The following is a 23,760-nucleotide window of genomic DNA, read 5'->3' as shown; positions in this document are numbered from 1 at the left end:
GGGGGGGGTGGTCCATATACATATATATATGTATAAGACAAGGAAAGTGGTAGTGGTTGATTGGAAAATGTAAGATCTGGGCATGATGTAAATGGTATAGAATAAGGGGTGGATAATGTCCTGGGTTCAGCTGGGATAGAGTTAATTTTTACAGGAACCTGGGAGGTGGGGGGGCATAGCCGGGGCAGCTGACCTGAACTAGCCAAGGAGCTATTCCATACCATGTGACATCATGCTCAGTATATAAATGGGGAGTGGGCCGGGGGGAGGGCTCTTCTGCTCTCTCTCGACTTTCGGTGGGGGAAGTGGTGGAGCGTCGGGTCCCGGGTGGTGAGCAGTTGCACTGTGCATCACTCTTTTCTGTATACTCTTTCATTAGTACCGTCGTTGTTGTAACTTTTTTTGCGTTGTCCCAGTAAACTGCCCTTATCTCAACCCTCGAGGTTCCAGTTTTTTTCTTTTCTCTCCTCCGTCTCCCCCCTATCCCACCGGAGGGGGGCGGGAGGAGTGAGCGAGCGGCTGCGTGGTCCTTTGTTACCGGCTGGGCTGAAACCACGACACTAGGAAACAAATAAACAAAAAATCTTTAAGAGCTTTACCTCAGAGGTTTGAAGATTATTTTTTAGTCTCATAATTTTAACTTAATCAGATTAAAAATTCAAAGTCTTGCTGTTTTAGTAGACTGCAAAGATCCAACACTGGGAACTGCTCTGGAAAATCTTTCCCCTTCTGTAATTTGGCTCTCTTTTATCTTGTATTTTCCCTTGAGGTTCTGTTTTAAAGTGTTGAAGCCTAAGTAACACCTCAAAGGTATGCTGTATTCCTGGTGAAAATCAATCTTGCTACAATATCAGACAAAACACATAGCTATACAATACAATAAAAACCTTTACTTATTTTAGTAGTCTTTCTCAATTTTATATTTATTTATTTATTTTGGGGTGTGGAAATGTCGATAAAAACACCACTTAATAATGCTAGATTCTGAAAGTCCAGTAATGTCAAATAGATTTAAAAAGTTCCTCTAGAATTATTCTCAAATCAAAAGCTTCAACAGATCATATTCATTCCTAAAAACAAACAGTTTTCATCAACCAATATTTTTTCTAAGCATGGCTGCCTAGCAAATGTGGTGATGGTCACTTTTTATAATAACACAAGATATGAGAGTCAACAGTCAAATTATTTTCTCAGCCTGAGGAGGTTTTTAACCCATTAAGTTCTTCTATCTGCCTTGAAAGTAGGATAGCAACACTTTAAAACACCTACCTGTTTTCCAAGAAAGGAATTCAAGATTTGCTAAGCCAAAGAGAAGGAGGCTGGAAGTCAGTTATTAGGGCTGTCATTCCTGAGGGAGAACCGCCCCTGTGTTCTTTTATTATTCACAGAATTAGCTCTTTATTTCATCCACTGACCTTCTAGTATTATTCTTCCAAGAAGACCTGGCCAATTTTCCATTGAAGTGAAGAAGGTAAAGGGTGGAAGCTCAAGCCTTTCTCTTAATTTAATCTCTGTATCCTCAACTGTTTTATTATTAGCTTGCCTGTGGATTTTTTTCAACTCATTAATCGAAATGTCAATTCATTTCATGCCTAGGAAATCCAAAAAGCTTTCTTGACAGTAGTGCAAGATCTTCACAGAAATCACTTCATCATTGAAGATCTCATCACAGGGTGGAGTCACCTTCAATGTGGTAGTTCTGAGGACAAAACCTTCATTAGGGGAGTGAGAGAGGAAGAGACTATTTGATTTGGGAAAAAGTAAGTCTTACTTTTTTTGGTGAACAGCTATGATGGTGAATTCAGTCCCTTCTGCAGAGGAAAAACTTTTAGTCCCAATAGTTGTGGTGGAATGCAGATGATGCTGCAATTTTATTATGTTTCAAAAATATTATTTGTAATTATGCAATCAATATTGAAAATCTCTTGCTGTAAGAAGAGTGCTCATTTTATTGGAAAATAATATGTATATAAATCATTTTTTCTATACTTAGATTTTAGAAAGGTGCTGACATTTATTTCCTGTGAATTTTATGATTTGCTTAAGATTTAGAAAGCACTTATGCCAAAAAGGGTTTGAAAACAACCGTCAGCATTATTTCTTATTGATATAATCTTCAAACAGGAAATACTGGCAAGAGAGGACAAAGCAAGTAAGTGAATAATTACTGTTACGTGGTAGACTTTTCTCACAGAGTTCTAGTGCTGAATTTGATTTATAATGTATTGTTTGTTTGGATCTATGAGACACCAAAACCACTCACTTTGATCTATTGATTTTTCAAATAATATGTTACATTATTTAGCCTAATATGCTGTGTTTGAGAGAATTTGTCTCTCAGCTGTCTATAGAATGTGACATGCTAATTTGAAAAGTTTGCTAGCAGTTGATAAAACAGACTAGAAGATGTTAAAGAATACCAGGCAGTGTTTTATTCATTTCAGAAACTCGGTGCCAACTGGCACATTAGCTACCATTTATCCTCCAGGAAATGCTTTGCAACAGAGGCCCAGGAAAAGCTGAATGATTTATTCAGTCTGAGAGTACAAAGCTACACAGCCCTGGTCAGTCCGTTTCAGTGTTCATTCACAAGCCAATGCCCTCAGCTACATCCAGTTTTATTACATTGAAGAGAAAGTTTGTGGAACATACAAAAAGCTACTTTAAGGCTGTGAACTCTGTACTGTGAGCCCTTTACTGTTCCTATAACAATCATACATATTCTGCTATCACTGATGTGAGGACAAGGCACACACTGAGCTGTGATTTGAGATTTACCTAATAGGACAGAAGAAAGATTTTAGGGGCATTTCTTCATATTTTGGCATAGTTTTACTCAAGTAAGAGTGAAATTTATAGTCTTTTTTGTTATAGCAGGAAACTTCAATGTGGCAACTGTAAAAGGAAGACCTATTGATGCTACTGCAACAGAACCATGCAGATGTTATCATTATCCATAACTCAAAAAATTCAGTGATATTTAAATTATTTCCTGTAAAAAAAAAAAAAAAGAAAAAGCTTTTAATCTTATTAGTAAAGACTGAAACTCAAAGACAGTAATATTTCTCTAGATAATTTTTGGTAGTGCTATTCTCTCTAGATTGAATTCAATTTGCATGCAAGAGTACTAGCTCAAAGATTTTCATCCTCATAGTTTATATAGAGAATTTAGCTTATAGAATTAACTATCCATTTGAATTTGACTTTATACTTTGTAAAATCTAAGACACATCTCAGCAACACAATGAAAATGTGTGTCAGAATTAGATTATTCTGCCACTTGTATTGAAATGAGGCTATTAATTCCATTGATTTCAGTAGAATAATTTCTACTATATATATTTACATTTAAGACAAAACATTGCAAGTTTTATATTACAGGTAGTGAAGGAGAAACCTCTGGATTTGTGGCCGATATATTTAGCATAATCCTAAAATCACTCTTTACAGTACATAATCATATGCAATCTTCAGATTACCCAGTGGGGTGTGCTGAGCTAGTTGAGAAAAGTAAAAATTTAAAATCTCAACACTGAATTCATTAAATGGTTGTTATCAACAGCTTTGGCAGCTTATTAGCTGCATTAGATAAGGTTACATTAGACAGTATATGATGGTGGGTTGACCCTGGCTGGGCGCCAGGTGCCCACCAAACCCGCTCTCTCTCTCCCCCTCCTCAGCTGGACAGGGGAGAGAAAATATAACAAAAGGCTCGTGAGTCAAGATAAGGACAGTTTAATAAAGTGAAAACAAAGGTCGCGCGTGAAAGCAAAGAAAAACAAATGATGTTATTCTCTACTTCCCATCAGCAGGCGATGTCTGGCCACTTCCCGGGAAGCAGGGCTTCAGTACGCGTAGTGGTTGCTCCGGAAGACAAAAATGCCCCCCTTCCATCTCCCTTTACATAGCTTTTATATCTGAGCTGATGTCATATGGCATGGAATATCTGTTTGGTTAGTTTGGGTCAGCTGTCCTGGTTATGTCCCCTCCCAAGATCTTGCCCAGCCCCAGCCTGCCATTGAGGGAGGGGGCAAAAATGTTGGAGAGACAGCCTTGATGCTGTGCCAGCACTGCTCAGCAGTAGCCAAAACACTGGTGTGTTATCAACACCTTTCTAGCTACCGATGCAGAGCACAGCACTATGAGGGCTGCTATGGGGAGAATTAATTCCTTCTCAGCCAGACCCAATACAATCTCCACCCCTTATTCCATACCATTTGCGTCATGCTCAGGTCCCACATAATTTAATACACATATATCTTCTAACCATGCCATTGTATTTAATTCTCATTACTGAAATCCCTTCTTACCAACACTTACAACTGCAACTACATACTTAAACCACCTTTATACCCAACGTACAGATTTATACATTCTTATTAACTACTATCCCCTGTCCTTTAAGAGATAGATATTCCATGGGCTTCTTCCACTCCTCCAGATGTTCACACACAGGTTATGACTTGGTCCCCATCTGTCAAGATGAGTGGTCAGGACAGGAGAAGCAGTATGTTCGATCGTTGGGCACCAATACCGGCTTGGTTTGGGTCACCGTTGCACTTGTCTGGTTCCTTGCGAAGTTCACTCCTCTGCGGTTCAGGTCATTCCTGCTACGTTACTTCCTACAACATACAACTCACATCACAGATTATTTTTCCCCCAAGGTTAAATGTCCTTGAGGCACACGCTGGGTCTCCCCATCCTTCCGCATTACCCACCAAGTACACCCAGGTCCTTGAGCAAAGACAATCCCGTGAATGGGTTTGCCTTTTCCCATGGGAGGAGAAATCCACACTGCCTTCCCCAGCCACTTCTCCATGTGCACTACGGGGACCTTATCTCCTCCCACAGTATGTAGGGGTTTTGTTTGGGCAGGACCAGGATGGTTAGCAGATCCTCTGGTGTTAACCAGCCAAGTGGCTTCTGCTAAATTTGTATCCCAATGCTTCCATGCCCCACTGCCCAGCGCTCTCAACATAGTCTTTAACAGTCCATTAAATCTCTCAATTTTTCCAGATGCTTGCGGGTGATAGGGGATGTGGTACACCCACTCAATGCCGTGTTTCTTTGCCCAGGAGCTTATGAGGTTATTTTGGAAATGAGTCCCATTGTCTGATTCAATTCTTTCTGGGTACCATGTCGCCATAAAATTTGCCTTTCAAGGCCTAAGATGGTGTTTTGGGCAGTGGCATGGTTTACAGGGTATGTTTCTAGCCAACCAGTAGTTGCTTCCACCATGGTGAGTATGTAGCGCTTGCCTTGGTGTGTTCGTGGCAGTGGTCCAATGTAGTCAATTTGCCAGGCCTCGCCATATCGAAAACCCAGCCACCGTCCTCTGTTCCAGGGAGACTTTACTCTGGTGGCTCACTTGATTGCAACACATGTTTCACATTCATGAGTGACCTGTGTGATGGCCTCCATGGTCAGGTCCACCCCTCGATCACGAGCCCATCTATGTTGCATGTCTCCCTAGATGTCCTGATGTTTCGTGGGCCCATTGAGCTACAAATAGCTCACCCTTACGCTCCCAGTCCAGGTCCACCTGAGCTACTTCTATTTTGGCAGCCTTGTGTACCTGATGCCTAAAAGCCGGTCGAAGAAACTCTCTAAGACTCGTCTTGGAGTTTTAGAAAGCAGGCATTATTTATTGCCATGCTGGATGCATGGGGGATAATTCCACCTAGCATGCATGCCACAGCTTCAGCACAAACAGGTTATATGGAGTAACAATTACATATTAATCAGATTAGTATACATATACATAAAAATTATTGTAACTGATTATCATAGCACTGCCTACATCCGACCATGCGCAATGAAGAATTCATTTGAGTCGAAGGGCTGCTTTTACAACCACCGACCCCTTTGAGATTCTGTTGGCTGTCCTTGAAGTCTTTGTTCTTGTCCTTGTTCTTTGATCTTGAAGCTTAATGTAGTTTCAATCACATGTGTTCAGTTTCAACATTGTTCTCATCTAGCGTACAGGAACATCCCGTCATAAGAGCAAAGAACTGCAAAACTTATGAGGAACTACCTCTACTAGTTAATTGCTTGGCTACACTTTTGTCTATTGTTTCAATCATAGTGTTAGTATAAGATTTCTAATAATTATTTACCAAATCTCACTTTTACAGTCATCTAGCAGCAAACCAGTTTCCACGGCTGGTACAAAATATTAAAACCATCAAAATATTTAGACATACCATACAGAATGTATGGAAATATGCTATCATACCTGTTCATTATTTTGATTTACTTCAGTGGCACGGCTTTTGGGCACGTGAGCATCTACATGACATACCTTTAGAGCCATGTGTTCTACCCGGGCAGCAATGTCCTGCCACGATGCAGCTGCCCAGATGGGTTTACCCCTGCACTGCCAATTGGTCTTCTTCCACTGCTGTAGCCACCCCCATAGGGCATTAGCCACCATCCAGGAGTCAGTATAGAGATAGAGTACTGGCCACTTTTCTCGTTCAGCAATATCTAGGGCTAGTTGGATGGCTTTCACTTGTGCAAACTGACTTGACTCACCTTCTCCTTCAGTGGCCCCAATGACTTGTTGTGTGGGACTCCACACAGCAGCTTTCCACTTCCGATGGTTCTCTACCACACAACAGGATCCATCAGTAAACAAAGCATAACGCCTTTCATCTTCTGATAATTCATTATATGGTGGTGCCTCTTTGGCATGAGCCACCTCCTCAGGCAATGCTCCAAAATCTCTGCCTTCTGTCCATGATCTCTTCCAGGATTCCTGGGTGGTTGGATTTCCCCAGTCGAGCTCGTTGCGTGATCAATACTATCCACTTACTCCATGTAGTGCTGGTTGCATGATGTGTAGAGGGGATGTTTCCTTTGAACATCCAGTGTAGCATGGGCAGTCGTGGTGCTAAGAGGAGATATGCTTCTGTACCAACAACTTCTGAAGCGGCTCTGTCGTGGTTTAACCCCAGCCAGCAACTAAGCACCACGCAGCCGCTCACTCACTCCCCCCCACCCAGTGGGAGGGGGGAGAAAATCGAGAAAAGAAGTAAAACTCTTGGGTTGAGATAAGAACAGTTTAATAGAACAGAAAAGAAGAAACTAATAATGATAATGATAATTTCATTAATATTATTGTAATTTAATATAGTTATTATTATCATTATTATTTTCTTCCTTTCTGTTCTATTAAACCGTTCTTATCTCAACCCATGAGATTTAGTTTTTATTTCTCATTACCCTACTCTGATTTGATTGGTAATAAATTAAACTAATTTCCCCAAGTTGAGTCTGTTTTGCCCGTGACGGTAATTGGTTTAGTGATCTCTCCCTGTCCTTATCTTGACCCACGAGCCTTTCATTATATTTTCTCTCCCCTGTCCAGCTGAGGAGGGGGAGTGATAGAGCAGCTTTGGTGGGCACCTGGCATCCAGCCAGGGTCAACCCACCACAGTAGCCTTGGTATGGTCTCTAGAACTATTCACACATGCCATGCTCCATTACTTCTTTATGTCTGTGAAACCAAAATTCTCTCATCTAAACTAACATGTTAGCCTGGAGAGGTCAATTTTCTTGTTGACAACAATGTAAGTTATTTTGACCTGGAGAAGAATCCATTCTCCTACATGAAAACTACAGATTATGAAAATCCTCTATCTCAGCCTTACAGTCTCAGGATTGCTATTAAAAATTGCAAGATGCTCAGATGTTAAGGCCATTTAGGCTATGGAAATACTCAAGACATAGTACTTGAACATGCATGAATAAGTATACATTTCTTCTACATAGAATAAAAATTATAAAAATCTAAGATCTGATCACAGGTAGCACAAAATATTAAAATGTCAGTTTTACAAAGAGACTTGTACCTGTGTAGTTTATACATATGCTGTGTTTGAGAAGCATGCAGAGAATGTATTACATATATTGCAGGTTATTTTCTCTCATTCACAACTTCTCTTAAATCATATGACATTTTGATGTAATAAACCACTTTCGGATCTATATAATGCCACCAAATGAAATGGAATATTTTCAGATTCTTGTACTGTAGAAAGAGGGGGCAGCTAGGCAGGGGTAGTCATTCTGGTAGCTCTGTAGTCCATTATAAGTAAGGATAGATAAACATTGACAAAATGAGACATTAAATACAAGCAAAAGCAAAATTTCATAAAATAAGAAATTGGATGTTCTTGTTGTGCACAATTTTCATCATCCAGAAATGAAGGACCATCGCCATTAATACAATGTCACTGCTTCTCCAATTAAAGGAATGTACATCAGAATCTGCTTACTGCAGCTGTAAATGTCTCCATTTCACTGTTCTGATTTACTCCATTACAAGCCTATTTTCTCCTGTACATGACTAGTTGTTGTTTAGCTTATGCTGGGAGAGACCATTCAGGTCAAGGGCTGCATGCAGATGTCCTCTGAAATAACGAGTGAAGAGGTAGGAAAATTGCTTTCTCTTGGAGAGGAAAGTTAAGGTTGCAGGATATGCATGACTGAAGTGAGGAAAGTGTCAGTTCCACTGATGCTGACGTGGTAAACCATGTGAGTGCGTGGAACAGCACAATGTGATGTAGCCTTTTCATCCCTTGCCTTTGTGGGTTTCTGTCAAATATGATGTGAGCTAATTCTTTCACATAGCTGTAAAGCAATAATGATTTCTTACTTTTTAATTATCATTTGGTGACAGACATTGGATGTGGGAAGGAGGAGGACGTCATCTGGGGATAAACCAGTAAGAGGGTTTTTGTCTATCAGCAGCTGTGCATGAGCCATCAGCAGCTGTGCACACACTCTTCACTGTTTTAGGATAAAATCATACAGAAAAGTATCACTCCAGATGAGGAAGGTTTATGTATGTCAGCCCTCAACCAATCACACTGCAAGCATATTCCTTCCTATGCTGGTCACTGCCCAGCCTCCAGCAATCCATCCTGGTGCATCTACACTTGCCATCCTCTTCCACACTAACATCATGTTAATGTTAACATCTTCCACACTTAACAACACATTAACATCATCTGAACCTTGCGTGTTTGAGTGCACTAGGCGTAAACATTCTGTTAGAGCTGGAATTGTTGAGAAAAGCCCTCAGATCCAGTTTTGAAACACAACTCCCCAACACACCTGATTTGCACTGTGAAAACTGTGGTATGCAGATTTGCACATCTGTTTCTCTAACAAGTTTGTTTTAAATGTCTGTTTTGTAAAGGAGGAACTGGGTAACAATGAAGTGACAAATACCATTGAAAATACCGGAGCCAAGCTTGGGAGTCTTTACTAATTCTTTCTTAACATATTTTTAATGTGCAAAATGAAAAGCGTGTTGAGAATTTGTGAAAAACAAACCTATGTCAAACCAAATGGAGTCCCAGGACCTATGCATATGTGCTGTAATACGTGCCTTTATGCTTTTGCAGGTACACATAATGTTATAGCTCCTGTGATATCATCTGCGGATATCGATTCCCCATCATTCTGTAACCCAAACAAACTCACACCCTTTAAGGGTAAATATCAACATCTTTCAGTTTTCAGAGGAGAGACCAAGGCCCTCCTCCTCGCTCATGGCTTGTAAACAGCTGCGTACCATTGGCAGAACTGGAAGTACTCGATGCTTTCTCAGATCCTACCTCACTCCACAGCTCCCCAAATACTATACTTTATCGTTAATGCACTCCTGAGATTTTGGGTGTCTTTCCAGCCCTCTTACAAATGTCCCCAGGATAGTGTGTGTAGAGATACCCATGGCAATACATATCCTATTTCCTTTGAGTCTACTTGCAGTATCTGGGATCTAGAAATACCTCCTGCTTCCTTCCAGTCCAACAGCCTTTTCTCTGTCTCCTGGAGACTTCTTAACTATAACTGATGTACTTCAATGTGAGGTGGAGCCATCTGAACACGGACTCCAGATCCCTGTTTACACACAAACAAAACCAAAATCACTGCTTGGCATTGTGGCAGGTACACCCGCCCCGACAGGAAACAAAACTTCTCTAGGCAGGGAGGAGAGGAAAAAAACCTCAAACCCTAGAGGTGGCAGGTTGAAAATTGAACTGACCAATCGAGATGTGCCAGGTACACTGAAGTGTTGACCTTTTGGCCAATGGGGATTAAAATGACCTCAGGTCAGATTCGACAAGGGTATAAACGGGGTCCCACCAGAGGACATTTTGAATCAGTCCTCCTCGGAGCAGCAGGTCTGCAGTCGGGGACTCTCCCCTTGGGTCGGGATGCCACCCTAGGTAACTCCTCGAGGTTGAGAGCCCTCAGCTTTTAGGTGAGTGATATGCACATTTTGAGTCATCATTTTTAATCTTAAGAATTCTTAAGTCGGCTGTGTAGTACTAATTCCCCTTACATCATTGAACCTGTGGTTCACAAATGTTATTGGAGTTCTAACTTTTTTACTGAAGAATAAATCTGATTTTTAACACCTGTTGGATTTGATTGTGTGAGCCTCCGTAACAGGCATATGTGAAAAGCTTTTATCCGCACTTGGGTACACCTGCCGTTTTACTCTTTACAGTAAGACAGGCAGGCTCCCATGGTGACACAGCCCTCCTGCACACCATTGTGACTTCCCATCAGGAATTGCACCCCTGCGTGCTCCAGCTGCATGTGAAGCAGCCCACACATCATGCACCTGTATGGTTGTGTACTCGGCCATGCGTTTTCAGTCAGCATAATGTTCTGGAACACGGAAACAGCCACTCAGAGGTAGTGAAATGTCATCTAACTGGAGCGAACTGTTTTGTGTGTGAAAACAAATGTCACTCAAAACCTGGCCTTCCCTCCTCACACCCCCTCCTCCTCCCTTGCTATCGCACACACACCGCACCAGCAAAGGGTAGGTTCTGATTTCATTTTGAGCAGTACGAACCCAAAATATCTGTGCTACCTCCAGTGCTGTCACTTGGCTCCATTACCAGGCAGACGTCTGTCTCTTGCTCTCTTCCACAACAAGCATGAGACAGGCTTGGCAAGAGGCAGGCTGTGCATAAAGGGTGAGCCTGTGAGACCTCTCTACAGTTTCATTTCCAGCCACCATTTCCCGCTCTCATTGTGGAGGCACACTACCACCCAGCATCTCACTGCTCGGTTCAGCCAAGGTGAAATACAAACCCACCCGTTTTATTGTATTTCTGTTGGAAGAACAGGCAGGGCCGCCGGCCGAGGCCCTCGGGGCAGCCCCGCACTCAGCCGAGGAGCCTCTCTCCTCCCCACCCCTCCCCTCTGCCCGGCGACCGTCGCCTCAGGCCGCATAGAGCGCCACCCCGACGGGCAGCACCGCCGCCACTGCCATGTGGAGGGAGGGAGGCCGGGCCTCCCGCCCCGTGGGCCACCGCACTCGAGCCCACATATCGAACCGCCGCCAGGCCCACGCGCGCCGCGGCCACGAGGGCAGAGCCCGCCCCCCCCGGGCTCCTCCCCCTCCCCTCGGCCCGGGCGCCTCAGCCCCTCAAGGACTCGGGAGCGCTCAATGTCAGGCGGGCGGTGTGGCGCGGCCGCTGGCAGGGGGCGGGCGAGGGGAAGCGGTGCCAGCCCTGCGCGGGAGCGCGGCTCAGAGTCAGCGGCGCTGGCCATGCCGGGCGGCGCGGCGGCGTAGAGCTGAGCCCAGCCCAGCCGCGCCGCTGAAGGACACCGGCAGCGGCGAGGCTTCCCCGCGCTCTTCCGCAGCTGGTGCGCGCCCGCCCCGCAGCATGGAGGCTGGGAAGCGCAGCTCCTCTCCCGGCAGCCGGGACGATAGCAGCGCTAACGCCTTCCCAGCCAAGCCGGCGGCTCCGGCGGAGAAAGCCCAGAGCAGCCCCGGAGGCAGGGGCAGCGGCGGCGGCGTGAAGGAGCATGGCAACTCGGTGTGCTTCAAAGTGGACGGCGGCGGGGGCGAGGAGTCCGTGTTGGGCTTCGAGGATGCTGAGGGGCCCCGGCGGCAGTACGGCTTCATGCAGCGGCAGTTCACCTCCATGCTGCAGCCGGGGGTCAACAAATTCTCCCTCCGCATGTTCGGCAGCCAGAAGGCGGTGGAGAAGGAGCAGGAAAGGGTTAAAACCGCGGGGTTCTGGATCATCCACCCTTACAGCGACTTCAGGTGAGCACGGAGCTCCCGCGACCGCACGGGGGGCGGCCCCGCCGCCTCGCACCTCGCCCGGCAGAAACTTCGGCGGGTTCCGGCCTGGGGGGGGGGCGGCGAGCACCGGCGCTCGCTCGGCGGCCGGCCGCGCCCCGCGGAGGTGAGGATGTTCCCCTTCTCGCCGCCCCCGCGGGCAGGCCTCGCCTCGCCCCTTCCCTCCCTCACTCCCCGCGGCGCCTCACTGCCCCGCTTGGAGACTAAAACTTTGCCTCCCCCGTCCGTGCGGCGGGGAAGGGGCTGGAAACCGGCGCAGGGCAATTGCCCTGCCCTCCGCGGTCCGTGCACCGCCGGTGGGGCGGACGCGGGGCTTGGCCCGGCGCGGCGCTCTCCAGCGTGCTGCATCCGGGCCACGCCGGCCGCCCCCGCGGGGCTGCGGGCATAAGCCCGGCCGGCGCGGCGGGGAGGCCGCGCTGGCAGCGGGGCCATCCCGGGTTGGTCGCGTCGCGGGGGCCGCCGCATTGGCTGCGTCCGTCAGGCGGGGAGCGGGCGGGGGCGCCGCCGGAGTGGGGCACGGCCTTGCCCAAGGGTGGGAGAGCTCGCTGGGGTGCACGCAGCGACAGTTACATAATAATTTATTTAAAATCCTGGGGGCCTCGTTGGGCGCATGCCGGCTCCTTCCTGAGCGCCCGGCGTAAACACTTGTTCATGGTGTCACGTGAAGGAAGCACGTTTTTGTCAGAGTTGCAGCAAAATAACTTTATCCATGCTAACGCTGTGTGGGAAACTACGTTTTCAGAGACAGAGAGGTAAATGTGATGCTAAATTAGAACGTTGCTGTCACAATAAGTTGAAGGTATGCAAAATTGGAATATTCGCATGAAAAGCAGTGCAAATAAATTCCAGGGAAGAGATATTTCCCTTTAAAATTACATCTTAAATGAAGGATTATTTAATTTTGCTATATATGCCAGCTGGCTATATGCCTTTGTAAATTTTACACTCTATGATATTTGCTAAAGAACTATCGGTGGTGTTAAGCATATTTGATCAATAGCTTGAATTGAACAGCCTGCATGTATACAATAAGTGAATCACATCGGAAACCATTTTTTAAAAAAGGAAAATCCAAAATGATCAATTTACATGGATCTTCTAAGAAAAAGTAGCTTAAATAGAACATGCTTCAAGAGGGAATGAGAGGAAATACTTCCAAAGTCCGAGTTTCTGTGGGACTATTCAGAGTGAGGTGTTATGCAGTGAGCTGTGCTAACACTTTGCAGTCAAGCTTGAGAGCAGTACAGCTATAAGAGCAGAGGAGCAGGGCAGCACTCAGTTATGACTCAAAATCATGCTTCAAATCCCTGCTTTTTCCTGGGTCCCTGGAGGCAATAAGCTGCACTCATTCTTTTCCTGGAATACCTTTTCCCTCACATGCCAGCTCAGCTGCACTAGCAGGTGCATTAAGGGGGGAGAAAGAGCCAAGAGTCCACTCGCTCCCTTTCTGCCAGCCGGAGAGGGACATAGCAGGTCACATCTTGTGCTGTGGTAACATGCATAGGAGACTGGGGGGGGGGGGGGGGGTGTCTGATAGCCTCTTACCCGCATGTGTGCATGAGTAACTTCATTCACATGAGAATTCCCTTAAAATGAATGAAATTGTTCTTGTGAGTAAATTCCCTCGTTTTGTTGTAAGCTTGGATTCTGAGTGAGGTACACAACCGAACGATGTTTTGGGCAATAGGAGGTTATGCATCATATTTTGCCCATGTAACTTTTTAAGCTGATATGTGAAATAGGTGATAGGTATGTTGATTCTGTTTCATTACACAAATATCTTCTAATTCTGTCCTACCTTTTCCTGTGGGAAGGTTTAGAGATCATAGCATATGTTTACTTATTTTTTTCAGTAGGAGTAAACAACACCTCATCCTTTTCAGGACTGTCATCTGCATATTCTTAAATTAACTGTATTTTCTGGGGGGTTTATTATGTTTTTATTTTATTAGAATAAAGGTGTTTGTTTTTTAAATAAAGTTCATAGTCTTTCATTAGTCTTGGAATGATGTGGCCTGATCTGGACCCAATTTTTTAGCCAGTAGGACTGTTTCAGTGAGAAATGTGAGATGTTTGTGTTGTTTCTCCTGAAATAATTGGTATAATGGTAATACTCTTTTTGGGTGGCAGTGTCTATAGAAACGTGTGAAGAAGTTGTACTATATATATATTCTATTCATCTTCCTATATGGGAATAAGGTAAAAAAGCTGAATATTTTTTGATATCCAAATGGGAAGATTTAGGGTAAGTTTGTAAATTTAGCTATTATTAGGGTGTTTGTAGCACATATGAAAATGAACATCACAGTAAATTTTAAATATAGGCACACTTAGGAGAATATTGGGTTAACCATGTAAGACATGGGAAAATTCTGGTACAGACTCCTGTGGATTCTCTTTTTTTTTTTTTTTTTTCTAGTTCTGGATGCTTGCTGGGATACTTTGATGCATTTGGTTACATTTATTGACCTCATTCTCATGATTTTTATAGAACTTAGTATGTTTATCTACACACCGAGCAATATTTTGCTGTGTTGTTTGGGGGGGGCGGGCAGCATCCCTGCACCCTCCCGCCCCCCTTTTTAGGTATGAACAGAGTGTGGAAGCTGTGTCTGTAAACTCAGTGCTCTGTGAATCAGTTACTTGCATCCTTGTGGGGCTTGGTCTCTAGTTTTATGGCTCTTTGTCCTGCCTGTGTTTCAGGGAAGAATTTGCTCTTCATCAGACAGATACACCCTTGGAGAATTAAATTCAATAAGTATTACATAATTTTTCCACAAGGGGACCATTTTGTTCCTGGTTGTCTCTTCTCAGTCTTCTGAGGTTAATGTTAATTTGGAATCTGTTATGTAAACCGAGCACCTAATGCACATCAAACCCAGCAAAAGACCTCTGTTTATCTCTTCACGGCTGTGATTACTGCATCTCTAAACTTGGACAACAATTCTGTGTAATTGCATGACTCACAAAAAGTGAATTTATGGTCAGTGTTTTGGTTAGAGTTTATTGAAGTCCTGCATGCTTTCTGTGAGATACCAAGTGCCTCCGGTCATCCCTGCTTGTGTGCAGAACGAGCCCATGGGAAAGCATCATCAAGCCAGCCCCGTGGCCTTGCAGCCACCGGATGAGAGCAGCATAAAGCCAATGGGAGATGCAAGCAACTGCACATGGTTCTGGTGCTGCCATACATTTCACTCATTTCATAGCAGAGTTGCAGTGGACCTGGGCTTTGGGTGACTTTTATATATTATGGCCTTCTGGTATTAGTGGAAATGTACGTGGCTGATTTTTAAGACAATTACTCAGTGTCCTTAGGCACATCAGGAGTTTCATTAATGCTCAGAGGGCTTGCTTGCACATGCCTGGACTGTTGGGTCCAGCCCTGTGGCATCTCCCTCCCTCCCTGTCTATGAGTACACAGAGAAACTCGCGCTGTCGTGGAAATCTTGTTTTTATTACCACATCAGCTAGGGCATCTGTAGTAAGCATTCTAAAAAGAAATCAGAGTTACTACCTCCAGAGTCACAAGAGAGAGGCATCTTTTGACAAGAAAGAGCAATGTATGAGAAAGACTGAGTGGGAATAATATGTGTGTGAGTAAATGTAGCCTTCGCACTCTGATGGTTCCAGTTCTTAATTTGACGCTTGGGAACAGCCTTTGACTGAAAGTGGGGACAGAAACTTTAATTGGCTTCAAGATGAAGTGAAGTAAGACTGTGATGTGGAGTTAACTGGCAGAGTAGTGGATAAGGAAGTGCAATGCAGGCAATGCTGAAGGTCTTTTTCCTATATAGATGAATATAAAGTATGAACTGATTTGCAACAATAGCAATAAACTATTACCATCTTATATTTGGAGAATCTCTCTGGGTAACTTCTCATCTATTCAAGGAGCACAAAGCCTTATTTTAATAATAACAGAAAAGTAAAAGCAGAGTTAGTTCTAAAACTCGAACAGAAAATTTCAGAGTATAGTGAATAGTAAAGGTATGCCAGATTTTTTTAATGTGTGGCATTCCAGTTTCAAAACCTTTTTGTATACACATTTGAGGGTTATCATGTAAACCTATGAGGTTTATCATATAAACCTTTATAAATCACAAAGCTCTACTGATGCTACCTTGTAAGTAAATTTAATGTCAGGTTTTAATGGGTTTTAATCAGGGTGAAAGACACAATCATATTTGCATATGTACATCTAGGTACTTATGGAAGAATATTTTTATGTCTGTTGCTATTAAAAATATTCTCTTATTTTGTGCAGTTTTATGCAACCCATCCATGTTGTCATGCACATGTGCAGCTTAATTTTTCAGTTAAGTATGTGCCAAAGTGTAAGTCATAATTGCAATGTATTAGTGTGCTTCATGTTTTTTATTATACTTCTCTCAATTTTGAACTTACATTTGCCTTATGCATCAACTTTCTTTTTAATTTGTACATGTCTTTTGGACCTGCCTTTGACCACCAGCAGTCACCCTAACGTGGTAGACTGTGTATGTTATATGTGCAGCTCACATACATATTTCTAAAATTTGTGCATATATTGATTTAAAACCTGTTATTTCTTGGGACCAGTCTTCGCTCTACATGTTATATAGCTATCATTTATATTTTAAGAAGCTTAGGGTAAGCACTTTGTCCCTCTTTTTTGTCACATGTCTGTAATGTCTCAGTTGAAGCTAATGAAATTTATCTTTTTGTGAGCTGTTATATACTTAGGTTTATACAGAGCAGTAGAGTTTGAAAGTAATGTTATATGTGATGAAGACAAAATGTGTTGTATCATACTTAAGTGTACTTGATATAGATATATGTATGTAAAATTAAGTATATAAATCATGTTGGTTTATATTAAATAGATCAGTTACAAATTAGTGTGGGTTTTAATGGATACATTATGTATGTCACTGGTAGTGTAGGAGTATGAAATATCTGTAGTTTTGGATCCTAAAGGTAGTCATCTCAGTCTTGTTGCTCAGGATGTGTCATGAGGTTCTCTTATGGTATCGAGACTTTTGAATTATTTGCTAATAAACTGATAATCAGGATTTATAATTATACTGTATACATTCCTTGCATGAACCGATTTCTTTGGGGTTTTTTTTATTTATTTATGTTTTTATGACTGAAGCACAGTTTTAGCTAGGGCTATCTTTCATGTATCATTTTCAAATACTATTGTGGTGATTATAATTTTTATTTCTATTAAAGAAAAACTTTGTACAGTTAAACTATTCCTATTACATGAGCATTCACTCTTTGTATGTGACTAAACACAGAGAACCATTTAGTATTAAAAAGATTATTAGTAGTGCTTGGCTTTTTATTTGCTGCATTCCAACAATTTTTGCACTTCTGTAAATGCCCCAAAGGATAAAATGACAAATTTGTAGCATTAATCTAAACAATGAATTTATAATGTCCAAAAATTCTTTCTGACAGCAAATTATATATTAAGCTTTATAATAGTTCCCCAGGTAAAATGCAACTCCCATAAAGGTAGGCTGAAGAGAAATATGGTAACGGTCCTCAAATGCATAAATGGATGTTACAAAGAGGAAAGAAATTACATAGAAGTAATGGGGTGAAATTGCAGCATGAAATATCAAAATTAGACATTTAGGAAGCAGGACCAAAAATAAGCAATGAAATATTCTATTGGAAATGATTTGATGTGGAATATGGGCCAGAAATGCATTAGGTTCTTATCATCTTGAGTTCCTATTATTTTTAATATTGAATAATGTCTCATCATTGGCTGTCACTGATTCATTTGTTATGAAATCTAGTTGACTAAAGCTAGCTACTGGCATTTCTTTTTGTACCAGTTATAAGCACGTATTAGTGAAAATGGATACATAGAAGCGTATGTTGTGCTTTTGGGCTCATGAGGGTCATGTGTTCTTGTCCTCTTTGAAATTTTCTTCAAGAACCACAAAAGAAAGCCATCTGAGTCCACCTGAGGTTGGTGCAGCAGCCACTCACCTTCCAGTCCTCTAGGGGATGTGGGAAGGTTTATGCCTTTATTTGTGCAACGAAAGCAATTCATTTTATTGATAAGACATCCTTCTGTCTCTGGATAATGAAGGATACTAATCTATAGTTTGAGCTCACATATATGTTGAACATTTCCCAATTTTTATTATGTCCATTCTAGTCCTGGAATAACAGTCCATTCACTGCATTTTCTTTCAAACTTTGGACGTGTTATATACTTGAACATAGCGCAATGTTTACAGCAGAGAAAGAGCTCAGTAAGCATAACTCAAATAATTCCTCAGTTCTTTGAGGTACTTTTAATTTAACTTGGGATGTTTTGAAGATCACCTGCAGCACCTATGAAGAAGCACACAAGTACATTTTTTCTGCAGGATGCTTAATTTTAGAATATTCAGCTTTCTCACAACCTAAATGAAGGCAAATGCATTCACCATGATTTTGAGATATGTTTAAAACAAAACAAAACAAAAACCCAAACCAAATCATTACAGAATTCCTATGGGTAATCTAAAAGATGATATTTTGGGGGTGTTATATGTGAGTCTTTAAACTTTGACCTGGGATGCTCAATATCATGAGACTTCCTCTTCAGTTTTCTGATTTTTTTGTTTTGACTGTAGTGAGAAAAAAGTGCTTGATCTATATTATCTCTATATATACACATATCAAGATTTAGATCTCATAAGATCAGCATCATGTTTGGGCTCATGGGGGGAAAAGTACTGATTCTGTTATTCCCATTGGTTATTTTAGCAAGACTACACATTTTTGAATGTGTACTGGCACTTTATTTATTAGTTCATCAAAATAAGCAATGCTTATAATCACATCAGTAAAAGGTTTTTCTTTATATTAGGTTTCTTGGACTTGAATGTATGGAGGGAACTGTGAATTGGAATACTACGTAAAAGCATGGAATAGTAAATAAAGGTCTGGGTTTAGGATTTGGTTTGAGGATTTTGGTGACTACAAAGCTGAATAAAAAAATGCATAAGTTGCTTAGGCTTTTTTATGATTATATAATCAAGTTAAAATTTGAGTGGCTCAGTTTCTGATTGTTCAGTCTGGGGTAGGTTTTTCAGAGTACTCAGAAATAGAGACTTATGAAATCAGAGGTCACTTACTTAAAAAGTATGAATCTTTACCTCTGCATTTCTGTCTACCTATCTAAGATCAGTGGAACTGTAATATTTAATTAAACTTTGTCAGCTTTTTTGAGAGGCTTGGTTTGAAGGCTCAGTTTGAATTATGAAAATTAGTAGAGAAACTTACTTAATTTGGTTGTAAATAAGCAGTATCCATTCTCACCTCTGCTTTCACTCAACAGCATGCCTGAGAGCCGTTTTCTATGTCAACATCCAATTTTTGAGAGAGAAAAAATTCTTAACCTACTTTGCAATGTTTAATTTTTAACCTGACAGTATAGTTCTCGTTAATCGCTTGAAAGTCCTTTAGCTGTCTATTCCCTGATTCTTTCCCAGAGGCATGATTTAATTTTAAAAACCATAGTGTATTCAGCTCTAATTATTGGAGGGCTTGTTCTAGACACATAGTAAGGTATGTTAATGACCAAAAACTGTATCAGCTGGAGTCAATGTCAGTACTACCTCAAGGACATTGTCATTTAGCTTCCATAAAACCTCTGCTAATATCTTTTAATCTGATCATAGTCAGATTCAGGAAATCTGCATGATATTTTGAAACAATCTTATTGCCTTGGTTTGCAATGCAACTGGAACGAGTCTGGAGTAAACTTGTGTTCTGAAAATATTCATTTGATTACAAAAGAAATGCAGTCTGTTTCCATTATATATTAAAAAAAACAAACCCCCCAAAACCCCTAAACCTGTTCTTATTTATGCCAGTGAAATTCCCACAATTGGAGTCGCAGCATGTAGCTAAGAACAGAATTTTGTTCTTATTTTATTAACTTCTGTGCTGTTTATGTGGATGTCTTATCTAATGAAGCATGTTATTTAACAAATAATTTGATACACTTTTGGAATTTAGCATGCTGCTGACATTAATACATTTTCTATCTCTAAAAACATCACATTTATTAAAAAATTCTTATTAAGATATTTTGCTTTCAGCTGAAAAAACACAGATTGCTTTATGCTCACAGTCAAAGCTAGTTTAATATAGAAAATGATAGTCAAGACTGTTACTGTCAGGAATAAGGTTTTTTTTTTTTTTTAAATGATGTAATTTAAAATAGCCAATATACATAAAAATTATTGTTCTTTTTCATCCAGTTCTTAGTCTGCAATCCACTGAAGCTTATGCTTGCGCTGAACCTTCGATATGTGAAGAGCCCCACAGAAATAAAATGTGCCCTCACAATATCAAATCTTCCAATTCTATATGTAGCGTATTGTGGTTGCCTCCAGATTTTTCTCTCCTGTCAGCAAAGTATGGAAGTACTGATGTTTCCTTGGCTGGTTCTGTTGTATCTTACAATAACTTACCAGATCCTCAAAGCAGCACCTCTCTTTGGCATGACTGCAGCAATATGCAGTGTTGTTCTGATATGATCTGAACTTTAAGCAAATCTGTAGATTGCAGTAAATTTAGGGTAATATATCATAGGATCCTAATGATAAATCATAGAATCATAGAATCATTTAGGTTGGAAAAGACCTTCAAGATCATCGAGTCCAACCATCAACCATGCCCACTAAACCATGTCCTGAAGTGCCTCGTCTACGTGTTTTTTGAATACCTCCAGGGATGGTGACTCAGCCAATTCCCTGGGCAGCCTGTTCCAATGCCTGACAACTCTTTCAGTAAAGAATTTTTTCCTAATATCCAATCTAAACCTCCCCTGGTGCAACTTGAGGCCATTTCCTCTCGTCCTATCTCCAGCCACCTGACAGAAGAGACCAGCACCCACCTCACTACAACCCCCCTTCAGGTAGTTGTAGAGAGCGATAAGGTCTCCCCTCAGCCTCCTTTTCTCCAGACTAAACAACCCCAGTTCCCTCAGCTGCTCCTTGTAAGACTTGTGCTCCAGGCCCCTCACCAACTTGCTTGTTATTATTCTAACTTGCTCTAGGTCAAAGCTATGGACAATATACAGAACCTTTATAAGATATATACAGTAAGATCTATCCAACTTTACCCAGGAGATGGAATAAGAGTATGGGTGGAAAACCATGGGCATGCAATCAAGCTTTCACATGACTACTGAGAGGTTTTCCATCAGGCTCTTGAATGACTTCTGTCTATTTGTTCATTTCAGGAGGACTTATGATTTCTATCTGGTAGAGAAATTACCATGAAACCAGTAGTAGGCAATACTACCCCCTAAAACATCCTTTTACTGCCTGACAGTACATACTTGCAAGCTTCTTGGTTCCCCAAACACATCCTGGGCTACAGGTTCCTAGGGATGGCTGCATATGTGCTTGTTTGCACTTGATTTCTCAGCGAAGATAACAGCCAAGCTTGTCTGTCACTCTGGTTCACCTTGTCTTCACTGCCAGACGAACTCAGTAGTAAAGCAAAGATTTCCTTGCTCCATCTAGGGATTACTCTGTCAGACAAACCCTTGGAAACAAAACAAAAGTAGTAAAATAAATAAAGCATATACCTCAAGCTTCAGTTAATAATTGGGTACCTTTCTTGTTACCCACCTTACCAAGTATACTTCAGAGATTTCCTGTTTTTCAGAGCTGTGTCCCCATTGTTTATGGAAACTGTTATCTAGGTGAATCCCTAAATACTGAATCCTGCTTTTGATGTCTTTTATTTATAGCATTTCTTATGGTCTAATTTTCAGGTAGTGAAATCCTGCTATAGACAACTTGCAATTCTCATTTGAAAGTTAGCAAGAGCATGGTGATGTAGTCCCTCACAAATCAGTTGCGTAGTTGGTTTTGCTTTGGTTTTTTTGTTTTGAAAACAACTTCTCTTTTCCCTCATTCTGTTTTTCCTTCCCACTCCTACATCCCTTCCTGAAGATATAATGAATTCCTTTATATAAATGGAAATAATGCATTGATTTTTTTTAAAAAAATTGTTAGCTCTGCTATGCAGTTTTTCAGTCTTTCTGAGTCTGTTAGCTAGGAGATACTGAGCTGTTAGTTCAAACTAGCAGGGAGAAGTTCAGCTAGGTATTCTTCATAGTGTCTTGGAGTTTGTAAATATCATGGTTTAACCCCAGCCAGCAACTAAGCACCATGCAGCTGCTCACTCACTTCCCCCCCACCCAGTGGGATGGGGGAGAGAATCAAGAAAAAAAAAAAAAAACAAACTCGTGGGTTGAGATAAGAACAGTTTAATAGAACAGAAAGGAAGAAACTAGTAATGATAATAATAACAATAATAAAATGACAATAATAATAATAAAAGGATTGGAATATGCAAAACAAGTGATGCACAATGCAATTGCTCACCACTTACCGACCAATGCCCAGTTAGTTTCCGAGCAGCAATCCACATGCTCCTGGCCAACTCCCCCCATTTTATATACTAGGCATGATGTCACATGGTATGGAATACCCCGTTGGCCACTTTGGGTCAGCTGACCTGGCTGTGTCCCTTCCCAACTTGTTGTGCCCCTCCAGCCTTCTTGCTGGCTGGGCATGAGAAGCTGAAAAATCCTTGATTTAGTTTAAATGCTACTTAGCAATAACTGAAAACATCAGTGTGTTATCAACATTATTCTCATACTAAATCCAAACCACAACATTATACCAGCTACTAAGAAGAAAATTAACTTTATTCCAGCCAAAACCAGGACAGTAAATAAATACCTTGTAATAATTAAAAAAAAGTAATTGTATGCACATTTTCTATTTCCCATGACTTGGGCAGGTTGGCAGCTTTCTGTTGAGAATGCATCTGATGCAATTGAACATGCTGTCACCATAGACCTAGTAACAAGATACTTTTTGCCCAAATTGTCTCCTCAGCCCATTTATTGCCCACTTGGGAATTCTAGTGTTGCATACATCTAAGATATAATTATAAGAAACACACTTTTGTAATGCAAAGGGAGTGTGGTATTAAGAGTAAGCACTGCCAGATGGTAGGCAATCTAACAAAGCATTTAAAAAGGGTCAAAATCGAAAATGTCTGAAATTCAATGGCTTATTAAGCAATAGACATTGCATGTATGGGACAAGTGAGAGAGAAGTAACCTAATTTAGGTGCCCACATGACCAAACCCGACTTTTAATTGCATACATCTTGTCAGTAAATATCTGAAATGCATGTTTTTACTAACTTATAGGTGTTTATTGAAATTTGGAACTGAATATTAAATGCAATGATATACTGCTGGGTGTTGAAAAGTTGAGTAGGATTTGTACATGTACTTATTGTGTATTTACTGAAGGAGTGAATTTATTATGATGGCTGATCTCACTGGAACAGAAGAAGAAATCTAAAAACAATTTCAAGGTTTTTGATCTTGAAAAGAATTAAATCCAGTACCTATATAATTGTATTATTTCATATGAACATTACTTAGCTAGATGTGAAGTAAATACAATATAAATGATGACTGAATCCAATTAAATGTCCTGAGTTTTAGTTTGCTTTTTAAAGATATTAGCCATGAGTTTAAAATTTCTTGCTTCTCTTTTAAACTGAAGATGAAAACTCCTCTGTTCTTGTTTCCTAAAGGTACA

General features: G+C 41.4%; 1 protein-coding gene across 1 annotated transcript in view; it reads left to right on the top strand.

The window, feature by feature from the left end:
- Positions 1–11,495: 11,495 nt before the first annotated feature.
- Positions 11,496–23,760, top strand: part of LOC121232755 (potassium/sodium hyperpolarization-activated cyclic nucleotide-gated channel 1-like) — a 240,105-nt gene continuing 227,840 nt past the window's right edge. The window contains exon 1 of the mRNA XM_041121157.1: positions 11,496–12,085. Coding sequence (XP_040977091.1) covers positions 11,700–12,085 — 386 coding nt within the window. The 5' untranslated portion in view covers positions 11,496–11,699. The remainder of the gene's footprint in view (positions 12,086–23,760) is intronic.

The sequence above is a fragment of the Aquila chrysaetos genome, chromosome W (assembly GCF_900496995.4).
Source record: "Aquila chrysaetos chrysaetos chromosome W, bAquChr1.4, whole genome shotgun sequence".
In the NCBI taxonomy this organism is placed as follows: Eukaryota; Metazoa; Chordata; class Aves; order Accipitriformes; family Accipitridae; genus Aquila; species Aquila chrysaetos.
This window is presented reverse-complemented; position numbering and strand designations above follow the sequence as displayed.